Below are 13084 nucleotides of genomic sequence, written 5' to 3'. Positions count from 1 at the left end.
TTCCAATGCTAAGGCCAAACATCGCAGCACCTGGTCATGGCGCCAAGTAAACCGTCCTTGGCTAAGAGCCACCTTACATCCTGTCAAAATGTGCCTTAATGTTGCAGGTGATGAACACAAAGGACATGAGGGATCCTCTCCTACCCAGAGGTTTAGGTTCTGTGGTGATGGGAGAACATCATATGTTGACCTGATGAGGAAACTGATCCTGCTCTGTTCCATTGACCATAGGTCTTTCCAGCCAATCTTGCGTTGTTCCACACTCTCCCATCTCATCCATTCTCCCTGTTTGGCCTGGGAAATGGCCTTTATACACCTCATCCTCTCCTCCTGCTTTTGCACCTCGTTGACTACCAGCTTCCTCCTTTGAGCTGGGGCCGCTTTGTGCCATGTAGGAGGAGTTGAACTGAAACCAAGACCCCCTCTTCCATGCTGAACTTGCCCCATGATATCACCAATTCGAAGGGCAGCCTTTGCATCTTCCACAGCTTTCTTTGCCGCCCACTTTCTTCCAGTTTTCAACACAGGTGCTGCCTCCCTTACGCATTTATCGCGTGACTCTACTAATGTCATTTCCAGTCTGACCTTGGCGCACTTAAACTCCTCGGTTAGAGCAGAGACTGGTAGCTGCAGTATTCCTTTACCATAAAGTCCCACTCTGCTGAGGCAGCGTGGAACTCCCAACCATTTCCTGATGTATGAACTGATTAAAGCTTCCAACTTCTCTACTGTTGTCAAAGAAACCTCGTACACAGTCAGTGGCCACAGCAACCTCGGCAGTAGACCAAACTGAAAGCACCAGAGTTTTAGTTTACCTGGTAGAGCGCAGCTGTCTATGCTCTTCAACCCTTCCACTGCTTGTTGTCTAACTTCTCCCACACGAACTGTGTCCTTTAGATCCCCGTCGTACCATCTCCCAAGACTCTTCACTGGCTTCTCAGACACTGTTGGTATTGCCTCACCATTAATGAAGAATGTTTTATCTACTACTTTGCCTTTAATTATAGAGATGCTCCTTGATTTAGTGGGCTTGAATTGCATTCGTGCCCATTCAATGTTATTGGTTAATTTGCCCAATAATCGATTAGTGCAGGCTACTGTTGTAGTCATGGTTGTCATGTCATCCATATATGCTCGAATTGGTGGTAGTCGCATTCCAGAAGCCAAGCGCTCTCCTCCTACTACCCATTTTGATGCCCTAATGATTACTTCCATTGCCATGGTAAAAGCCAGTGGAGAAATGGTGCATCCTGCCATTATTCCAACCTCTAGGCATTGCCATGTAGTGCTGAATTCTGAAGTTGAAAAACTGAATTGCAAATCTCCAAAATAGGCTTTCACTAAATTTGTTATTGTCATCGGTACACTGAAAAAATCAAATGCTGCCCAAAGTAGTTCATGTGGCACTGAACCATATGCATTAGCCAAATCCAGGAATGTCACATGACAAAAAAAATCTTCGTGTCTGGTATTATTTGTTAAATGCAGTCGGTGCTGACTTATAAAACTGTTTTGCCGAGAAACAGAATATGATACACATGATGTTTTTGTAGCAGCCCATAAGAATGTATCTTCTTCCTTGTTGCATTGATTTTTAGATGCTTTGCACAGTGAAATGTGATAATGAAAAGTAAGATGGGGATTAAATAGTATACATGTTTGGCACAAAAGCAGCAGGCAAGCCAACTATGTAAAGATATCAACAGTTCCCTGTTTGTTGGTCATGACTGCTTAATTTATACCTTAGGCTAAAAGAAAAACAAACAGACTTCCAACATGAGTATGTGACAAAGAGGGCCCCACTACAGCAATAGCAGAACTATGAGACATGTATGCTATGTAAAATGAATTGTGTTTACATTCAGCCTTTTGCTCTTTGTTCCAGGTAGTGCAGTCATGGTTAGTATTTGTCTGTGAAAAGCAGACCACAATTTTTTGCAACGCATGACTCTTGTGGGGGGAGAAGGGGGTATTTAGGTTTACAGAACTATTAAAAATGTTTTCAGAGAGTTCTCTTATTTTAACAATACATATATCATTTTAAATATGATTGAATTTCAGTTTTTAAATAAAAGTTTTGTATTTGTTTAGTTCAAATGTCAAGAATAATTTTTAGCAAGATTTTCAGCACTGTTTTGAGGAAACGCGGTACAGCGCAAACGTAATGCTTTAAGTTTGTGCTGGATTGTGCCTTCACCTTGATGTTGTGATTTTGAAGGGAGTTTGAGCTGGGCGCTTGCGGTATTCCATTAGCGCTGACCAATGAAGAAAATGTGGGAGTGTGACAGACAGAGAAGGAATCTGTGCTGCAAGTCTTCCTCCCGACCAGAAAGGGCACTGTGTAAGGTTGGTGGCATGCTTTCCCATAGACGGGGCGGCTTGATGGTAGATGGGAACCGGAAGTCGGTCATTTTGCTAAACAAATCCATTGTGATCAGCTAAGGGGCATGCAGTAATTGGATAGACCGTGGTGCCGGGCTGATCACAGGGAGGAGGTTGGCAGTACAAAGGGGATGCAGCTACGTGAATGCGTCCCCTTACGCTGGAGTTACTAACGCGCAGGAGCGCTGTGTTTGTTTTTGTTTTTGTGAGCAGAGGACTATGAGATGGGAGCTGCACAAAAACCAGAGCACTACCCTCACTGCACAGCACAACAAAGCACAACGATCCCCGGTTTTGGAAAGCACAGTTTCGTGCAACATGGGGATTAAAATATTAATTGTTTATTTTGTGTTTGGGACTGAAACCCCACCGTATACCCCCCAATACCATTGCTGGTAAAGGGGCAGATATTATTTGTTTTGGGTAAATAAATACAAACGTTTTTTAACTTGAAGCTCTTGATTGGACATTCATTTCCTTACCCACACCACTCACATCCTGACAGGGAGTCAGAAGCTGCTAGCAAATGAGGAGCAACTGACATTCCCTTTAAGAAAATGAATGAATGCCTTTGCTGTGATTTTGATGAACAAAAAGCTGTTATTTATTTGCCACACCATGTAAGTTAATGCAGTATTTAGAAAAAGTTACCTTCACTGATCACTTTTGGTGTATGTAACTGCAGTGTTTTGTTATATTAATATAATAAAGGTCAAGGGTGAGAAATTTGGTAGAATTTTGTGTTTTTGAGTGTGTGAGTTTATTATTTTAAAATATATTATTATTTTAAAATATAAGAAATGTATATAACATAGACATTTGTTTGGAAAAAATGTGTTTTCTCTCTCGCTCCTCTTGCTGTTCCTTTTCAGTAATGACATCAGCTGTGCCTGCATTTCAAATAAACCTCCCTTTACCTGGTTAGTTTGAGACTCAGTTGACCCATCTGCGCCGCCATTGAAATCTCTCAAAGCTTGCATGCAAATGAGGCCACACCCTGTAAATTATGCCAACCACTGGCACTAAAGCCCTTAGCAAAACAGTCTTTTGCAAACTGTGCTTACAATTGCAATTATTAAAAAAAATGTTAATCATAACAGTTTTTATGGCAAAGGCTGATCAAAGATTTTGCTTTGTCCTATAATATTGTGCAATCTTGCAAAAGCACAATGTTAAAGATGTCTATATGTCACAAATCTAAGAAAATGAAGCCAAACCTTTCAACTTTCATTATTGCAGAGGGAACACAAATTATTCATATAAATCTAAAAACAAGAATATTTTTTTAACATCTTTCAAAACCAAAATACATTTTGAAAGAAGCCTTGGGATGACCGTTGAAAGCAAGAAAAATGTCTGATATATTTCCAAAGGATCAGCATGTATTGATTGGAATGATGGACTGCAAGCTTGGCATAGCCAACATCTTTGAAGCTCAAGTAAATTTCATTAGATCTCTTATATCTACAGTGGAACATGAATCATTTACACAACCTAGAATCAACAGAAAAAGTTAATTAAGTTCTACTCTACCTGAATCTTAAGCTCTTTATCTGTTTGGCTGTAAAGTTTTTTTTTTCTGTAACCATACTGTACATTTTTTCAGAATTATTTTATTTCATATGATTAATTGATATTTACAAGAAATGGGTAAACCCACAGTATTTGTCTGTCTGCAGCAACTCTGAAACAATGTACAATTAAAATAAAAAAGTGAAATAAAAGCTAATCCTACAAGAATATAGAAATCCTAAAAGAAACTTAATAAATTCACCCCATACGATACCTTGTTTTCATGAAAATATTTACTGTAATCGAAGCATCGACCATTAAAATGTACCTCATTGCCAACAAACTATTATAGGGCATCAGATCCCCAGTGATGTTTTACAATTCACAACACTGGGGATATGATGATAAGATGTAATCTCCTGGTTAAGATTCCGATTTCTTGCAAATATGGAATGTACTCAGCTACAGTCCCAACATGATTATGTTAATAAAAATATAATATTTTAAACAAGATTGTTCTTAGAGACGAATAGCACAGGAGACAGCAACAGTGACTATAACACGTTTCTAAACACTACAGTTTTATTGAGCAGGGCTTCAGGCTCATTCCCCTTTGTCTGTATGCAGGCATTTCTATTCAAGGCTTGTACTGTATCAACAGCACACAATCTGTTGAGTACACTAGCCTCATTATTTTGGTCTGACTTTAGCCTCATTATTTTTGTTGACTTCTTCAATGCTGAGGTTTCATCCACACACAGTTGGCTTTGCTGAAATAGAACTTGGAAAACAACAGTAGCACGCTACACCCTGTATGCTACACAGCCTGATAAATTATCAAGGGCCCATGTTCTAACTTAATGTATAAAAGAATTGCAAAAAAAGCTTGGAAAATCCAACAGCAAACTTCCTATGTCATTTACTTTTCAAGGGTGTTTTGAAAAGTCTGCCTGTAACACTAAAGTCTTTAAAGCTCTCAATCTGTTTTGTTAGCTGAAGGATCAATGGTATACAGAACCTGTAGGAAGCTTTCTATTACACGATCAAAATTCCTAACTAAAATAAACAATCTGGATGAAGCTTTCGCACAAGAGGGCTTAGCTATTTCACATCAAACGCATGTTTATTTTGCATCAGCACTGTGAGTTTAAGGCAAAATCCACCACCATTCATTCTGATTTGTAAGATAGATTGAGGAGAGGTAAACACACCTTTTAAAGGTGCAAATAACGAAACAAAAACAAAGCACCATGAACCCAGAGCTGCTTATGAGCCCTCAAAATTGTTCTCTTTAAATACTATTAATTCAAAATAACAAACCAGCTAGCAGCTATTTTTCCTTTACCAGGGAAAGGAAATACCCTGAAAACAAAAAGCATGTAACTCCAAATGTTACTTTCCCTTACCATGTCATGATATTTGCAGCCATTCTAAACGGTTCTGTGTTATGCTGCTTCAATATTGAGTTATCATCATTTTGAACTATCATATGACAATGTGACCTTTCAACTCTGCCAGCCCAATTTACTCTATTTTTATAAATGCAGAGTAGGTGGAGCTGCCAGACAAGCACAAAGCAATTAACAGCCAGGTAAAGGCTGATTTAGAGAAAATTATAATAACTTAATATTGGAGAAGCAAAACCTACAAACACTTAGAATGACTGCAAACATCATGAAATAGGAAAAGGACATGTTAAAAAAGGCATTTAAAGCTACTGTACTTAGTCTTTCATTTTGTTTACATGATTACATTATACCATTGTAATTCTAATAGTATTGTAGCAGAAATAAAGCAAAACAATAACTATACATACTCACATAATTTATCACATAGTAACCATCTGTAAATCTGTAATTCTGAAGGGTACAAAATGGATGCTGTAATGTAAATCTGTAAAACACATGTGTGTGTTATATAAAAATATAATGCAGTGAAATGTTGTATTAATATTTTACACATACACACTACATTCAACTACTTAACAAAGATGATTTTTCCATCATACAATTGACTTAGAAATATATTTTTAATTCAAATAAATAATACATTGTTTAAACCTTGATGTTAATTGTTAGTTTGCTCTACATTGCCTGCTTAGTTGTATCCCTAGCAAGCTACTTATTTATCATGTGGTCAGTATACCTGCTTTGAGGATGTTTGTTTGGATCGCAAAGGCAAATATTTGTCTTCAGAATCGTTTAGGTGAAAATGATAAGGAGGCCACTCTCCTGGTGGCAGCGCAGACCTAACAACTCCTTCCACCTGCTTAAAGTGCTGCATGGGGATTTCATCTACCGGCAAAGAGTCTTTTGAACCAAATCCAACTGTTTCATGTTACGTTTCTCTAAAAATGAAACATGTGCTATGTCTTTGTTGGTTTTGGTGTTTTGCGGGTTGTTCTATGGTGCCATTTCCAGTAACGTTGTGTGTTTTATAGTACTACTGTCGTTTAACTGTGAAATCCTGGTGTTTCTCTCTCGCTGCTAGTTCCCTGCCTGAGAAAATAACAACCCAGTGTTCCATGGCGGTGGTTGGGATGTACTTTACTGGAGTTTAAAGCAAATTTTTCTGATCTGTCTTCACTTTATTTGTTACACTCCTGTTTATAAACAATGGCCATTGTTCCATTCCATTCAACACTATTTCATGGAAGGCAATATTATTATTATTTGATTATTTAGCAGACGCCTTTATCCAAGGTGACTTACAGAGACTAGGGTGTGTGAACTATGCATCAGCTGCAGAGTCACTTACAATTACGTCTGGTTACAAGCCCTTTTCTTTAACCACTGGACCACACAGCCTCCTATGAAGTTGAAGCAAATTTGATTGAAACAGAATCATATGCCCAGCCATACCACAGAATACTCTCTACATTACCTTGCCTTTCCTGACCTTGAATCAAATACACATGAAAATTGTTAACCGTTGTTAATCGACATTTAAATGTGCTCTACAGAATAATCAACAGCAAAGAAGAGAGTCCCCTTTCAATCAAACTCCTTAAAGTTGGAAAGTTCCTTTGGAAAGCTGTCAGATATGATAATTTTAGGCTCAATCAAAGTTATTGTTGTAAAGGGTACATTTAGAACCTGCTACTCCAGAAGAGGCCCTGCTACTACAGTATATTGGTGTTATGGACAATATTCCTGTGCCAGTCTCATGGAGCAGTAATGACATTTTCTTGACTGGTTAAATTGAAAAGAATTGTCAGAATTACACAGACTTTTGGTATGTCATGGAAAAAAATATATAATTTAAAAGTAAAAAAAAAAAAAATGTATATTTCAAAAATATTGCAGAAAAGCATATTCCCTGAAATATATCTGCCATATATTTACATTTTTGCAACCTGGCTACTACAAATCTTGAACATAGATTACATTTTAAACACAAAAATATCATCATTTGATCACAGTCAGTGAAGTCTAAAAGACTTTACGTCCCAGATACATTTTATAAGGTATAGTCATAGCTTGTATAGTCATAGTCTTTTACTGTTTATCAAACAAATAATCTCTATCTCAATCTCTGGCTTTTAAACAGGAAATGAAAAAATTGTTAATTAGAAAATAATTTAATCTGGTGCACTGATAAGTCCTCTACCCTAAGACTAAGATTAAATATTTTGCTTAGAAATAGCAAGTACTAGCTATATGATATACCATATAAAACCTTACATATGGTTCCAAAGAAACATACAATTTAAAGACTATTATACTTTGTAATAATAAAACCTCAATCCATTCAAAATGATTCCTGTTATTTGCACAGGCCAGTGGGGCAGGGAGCTCATTTTGGCTTTTGAAACTATAGCCTCTGAACAAAAGTAAAATAATAAGGATTTCCTGACAAACGCAATTACCCATTTACTTAGAATCCAGTTTGTATGGACAAAATTGAAGCAAATTTGATTGAAAAAGAATCAGATTTAATGTGTGGTGAAATTCCAGACATTTCTAGCTACTGAATTGCAACAAAAACATAAGCTAACAACAACATACTGCCATCTGTGTTCACTACATTGTTTTAAAAACAGACACAAAGAAACTTCAAGAAAGGGGAACTTGTCAAGTATTTGTCAACATCAGACTGCTAGGTTGCTTTGGATGTTATTTGAAGAAGTGATATCAGACTTGATTTGGGTGTTTTTTGTTCAGCTTAGTGTGAAAGAGTTTTTGGTTCTGTATTTGCAGTACACCAAGTCCTTGTTTTCTCAATTGGCACATGCAGCAAACCTACTGCAGCACAGCACAGCACACTGTGCTTTATCATTCATGCTGTTCTGCTGGTCCCAGAAAATGTTTGTTCTTTTTATGTGTGTTGCATGGTATCTGGAAAGCCTTCAAAAAACATATTATTAGGTAACATTTTACAGCTTAGTCTTTTGTCTCAGGAAAACTATTTCTGATAGATGTTGCACAATTCTTCAATATTTCTAATAAAATCTCAATTTCCAACACAGTATGCGTGTATCGTTTATAATAAAGTGTTACAATATAGTATGACTTATATTGTAACACTTGAATGTATTTGTATTTGCTTGCGATTGTAAGTCGCCCTGGATAAGGGCGTCTGCTAAGAAATAAATAATAATAATAATAATAATAATAATAATAATAATAATAATAATACATATTAGTGCATCAGAGTTGTGTGGTTGGAACTTTCAAATTATTTTAATATACAGCAGTCTTTAAGACAATGGAATTGTTCTGGAGTTCCATTACCATTATGGATGTATATGTAATGGTCTTTCTGTGAACACCAATGGAAAATTATATTTACGTACATATTGGGGTCTTTGCATCGAAGTTCACCTTAACTGCATTCATTTACCTACTGCATACAGTACAGTCCTGTCACAGTTCAGAACTCATTTCAGGACCTATCAACCACAACACATTGCACAGGCATTCGAACAAGAATTAAAAGCTGTAGTAAGTCTAAATATCTGTCACCACCATACACCAGCTTCAAAGTGGGTATTCCATTTTGTAAACATTAATTCCGATAATAGAGCAGTTCTTTACTCTAAAAAAATCTGACTTGACAGTGCTGAATCAAGTCACATGTTTTTATTTAAATTCTGAAGTTCAAACCCAAGTCAAGCAAAGCACCCTAAAAATGTAACAATACAATGTGAAAGCTAAATGTGTACATAAAGCAGATGGTTCAGTGGGAGTCTTTCTGCCCCTCTCATGAACCAGACAAAGTCTTGGCTTCCATTCCTCTTTCAACTAGTCTACACATTACAATAGCAGGAAACATTCATTTTCAACTGCAGTAAACACAAGTTGCATTTCCTAAGTTCAAAGCCAATATTTTGTAACATACAATCCAAGTAAGATGAGTATGACTGGAAAAAAAAGAAAAAAACTACATTCAAAGGGTCATAATAAAACAATGCATCAATGTACCACTTGGGCCACCATGTATTTATTTGCTGGAATGCTAATATTTTATGAATAAGGTCCATATGATGCTATTTTCAATTGTATCATGCACTACTTCTTCTGAAAGGAGAAAACACCTGCTTGTGTTTCAACATTAGTAAGGAATAGCTTATTCTAAGAATACTTAAATTCCATTCAATTATATTTTTGTTTATTTGTAGTTTTAAAACTTTGTGTGTTTTTCTCCCATCAGAAAAAAAAATGCAACCCCCAAAATATATAATTAGAAATGTTCACTGTGGGTAATTTAAGACACTTTATTGACACAGTCATTGAGACTTCATGAGATTTAAGCAAACTGTCTGCAATTCGAAAGATGTATTCACAATGTTATCCAAATTTCCATGTCACATTTTGTGAAAGTGTGCCTAAAACCTGAAATAAAAACCATGACATTATAAACACATAGTAACTGTGTTTGTCAACCTGTCAATATCATTCTCTACCATTTATTCATGGCTTTACTCAACAGAACACTTTTGTTAAGCTTCACCTGAGTGACAAGCTGCGACAACTCCCAACCAGTGTGTTAAAAGTGTAACCAAATCTAGACAGCAAAGGAAGGAAACTACAAATAAAAAACAACAAAAAAGAATTGTTTGCAGCAACACAGAGCAAAAGCATTCAAAATAACTACAACGGCCCTTCATATTTTCAGAACCCCCTCCTTTTTATTTTGAAATGCAGCCTTAAGGTTTTAGTACGTACCTCAACCATTAAACAAGACATTTAACCATAGTGGCAGATCTGTGACCTGTAAATGCCTTGAAATTTCTGAGCGTTGCTGCTTGCTCATGAAGAAGACTGCTCTGCAGAATCCAGCAATCACATCCAGGACAATTGAATTAAATAGAACAGTCTACGAGTGCAATTTCTCTCGTTCTTGCTTTCTATTTGGTCTTTCTTTTTATGATTTCTTTCTCTCTCTTCCCCTCAGGCTGTGCTTGTAGCATGGAGTTGTTTTAGATTGCTGCAGTCTGCATGCCTGCCTGCTTAGCTGTTTGACTGAATGCCTTGGCTGCTCACAGAGGGCCAGCACCACTGGGGAGGTGTTTGTCAGTCGCCAGAGGCAAGAAGAGACAGACCAATCAGCTTCAAAGCTGCCAGGCTCTGCTGGAGTGGAGAGCCTTCTGTTTATGCTTCCTCATAGTGACGTAAAAGGGCTTAGTTTTCCCCCAGCATGTGCTATTAATTTAAAAGAGCTACTATGAGAAGAATGTGCCAGTGATTCGGAGAGACTTTCTCTTGACTTTAAAATTGCAGTGTGCGGTGACATTTCCTTGTCAGGAGAATGGGGATTGCATTTCAATGCTCGTGATATCTGTCTTATTTTTGTGGCAAGGTACAAGCAGTGTCCTCTGTTATTAAGATTAATTGGTGAACTAAGCCAAATGGGCTATATACCAAAATACTACTTTAGCTGGATTAAGAAAACACATCATTCTTTTTTATTATAACTTGACCCAGCCTTGCAATGTGTAAATACTGAGGTTTATATTCACCAAATGCACTTTTCAACCTGCTATGTTTTTGTAGTTTGTTAAAGGTTAACCTACTGCTAATTTAGAATGTATGTATATCAAGTTAAAATAAGACTTACAGTATTAAGAAGAAAATATATATAATTTTTTTTGTTTTTTATAGTTAATATCCTATTCCTTTGCAGTAGGAGCTTAGTCGTAGTGGTAGAATACAATGCTCCTTCTTATATAAGGTGGCCCTTTATACCATGGAACAAGTTACAAGGCAGTCATGACTCCTAATTGCCCTTTACCGCCAGGGGTGATATTCTGCAGGTACTCACTGGTACTCAGTTATATTCACCTCAAGTCCACACCAGAATGAATGACCAGCCATTTTACCATTCTTTTTATCTATGCGGCACAAGCCATAAACAGAAAAAAAATCAAAGTGTTGGGGTTTACAGCCGTGTGCAAGTTTATGTCAGTGTGTGCCACGTAATTATGTAACCCACAAAAAACAGTAAGATTTAAAAATGAAGTCATTTCAACACACTACAAACAAAGTTTGTTTGCACATGCGGTCAGTGCTGCAAACTTGATGGTTATGCATGTATAGGTGTCTCATACCCCTTATGGAAAAAACATATATTTTTTATATATGGTAGAAAAGTATGATTCTTATATTTTTCATATATAGAAATTGGCCCCTTTTTATATATTTTAGTCTGCAATTCATATATTTATTTTATATGTTGAAAATATATGGCGCACCATATATTTTCATTTGTCTGTAATCCATATACAATAAATATATGGATTACAGACTAAAATATATTTTAAATATATCCCATATATTTTAAATATATAAAAAGGGGCCAATTTCTATATATGAAAAGTATAAGGATCATACATTTCTACCATATATAAAAAATATATGTAGGCACGTAGGGCTGCATGTTTGAATGAACCTGGAAACAAATTAATAAATGTGTTTCCAGCCAGTGTATCGTCCTCACATCTTGCGATGCTCGACTACATCTACAAGGGAAATTTGCTGGACCTGTATTCTAACCTCAGTATTATTGACTTGCATCTGCTTTTGACTGCCTGTCACATCAGCATCAGGGGACAGCTGTTCTTGCCTGAACATGAAATTAATAAAAAAAACGGGCGTGCCGTCAAGGCCTTCAAGGTATTCTCTGCTGACATGACAGCGCCAACTAAACCGTCAACAGCAGTCAATTTACAGTGCTAGCTTATATGCTGCGAAACATACTGAAGGGCCTATGATGCAATCCACCAATAGAAGATCTGCATTTTCTCTGTGACAGTCCAATCATAAGTGCGCGGAGGCGGGAGATTTGAAGGTATTCTCTGCCTCGGCTAAAGGTCTTAAGTAATTTTAACCAATGGGAAAGTCAAAGATCTGCCCCTTGTTATGCAGGTGTCCAATCATGAGTGCAAATAAAGTAACATTTAGAGAAGGGAATATGATCGAGCATCAGATAATTGTATAAGAAGGAAAAATAAAATAGAAAAAAGAAAAAAGAAAAATAAGGATACGGAGAGAGATAAATGGCAGATGAAAAGACACAGCAGACATATAAAAGCAAATGAAGAATTATAAACAATTAAAATACACAACTAACTAACTACTAAAATAACAACACATAACAACACAGAAACACCACAGAACAGCCCCAAAACAGCCAGTGTCCTTTCCCGATGTCCTTACATTATTGCTGCACACGCTGCCGCTCACGCCAGCATAATATTGTGTCGATCTCTGGGAGGGTGGGGGTTCCTCAGGGGTTAACCTGTGTGAATGGTTGAGGGGTAGGGGAAATGCGGTTGGGGGTGACTGTCTGTGAGTGCATGTTAGGAGCGGGAGGCAGGATGTAGGGAGTAATGGTTGCGAGTGATTGGAGGGAAACAGGGGTCAAGCAAGGGCATAAATAGGGGGCACATTGCCTCAACCACCATTCTACTATAGGATAGAGAGTGACAGTGTGGAAAGTGAACAAGAAGAATAAAGAAAGAAAGAAAAAGAAAGCTTGAATCACCACTTTATTTTGTGTTTGCTCCCAGAACCCTTCCCTTGCTTATATTTAATTTGTTGTTAAATAAATACGGCCTCAAGCCTTAAAAATACCTACCTTATCTGACTCCATTCATCCTGGAACCCAGCAACGTTACAATAGCATACATAATATTGCTTATTATAGAGACTGTTATTGTGAATTATATTGAGAAATTTAAAGTAATATT

At 37.0% G+C, this 13084-nt stretch overlaps 1 protein-coding gene across 1 annotated transcript in view; it reads right to left on the bottom strand.

Moving 5' to 3' along the window:
• LOC117411529 (cAMP-specific 3',5'-cyclic phosphodiesterase 7B-like) overlaps positions 1-10389 on the bottom strand; it is a 69932-nt gene extending 59543 nt beyond the window's left edge. Inside the window, exon 1 of the mRNA XM_059025211.1 lies at positions 10062-10389. Coding sequence (XP_058881194.1) covers positions 10062-10082 — 21 coding nt within the window. The 5' untranslated portion in view covers positions 10083-10389. The remainder of the gene's footprint in view (positions 1-10061) is intronic.
• Between the last annotated feature and the right edge of the window lie 2695 nt (positions 10390-13084).

Source organism: Acipenser ruthenus, chromosome 6, assembly GCF_902713425.1.
Source record: "Acipenser ruthenus chromosome 6, fAciRut3.2 maternal haplotype, whole genome shotgun sequence".
Classification (NCBI taxonomy): Eukaryota; Metazoa; Chordata; class Actinopteri; order Acipenseriformes; family Acipenseridae; genus Acipenser; species Acipenser ruthenus.
The sequence above is the reverse complement of the archived record's forward strand: the minus strand, read 5'-3'. Positions and strand labels throughout refer to the sequence as shown.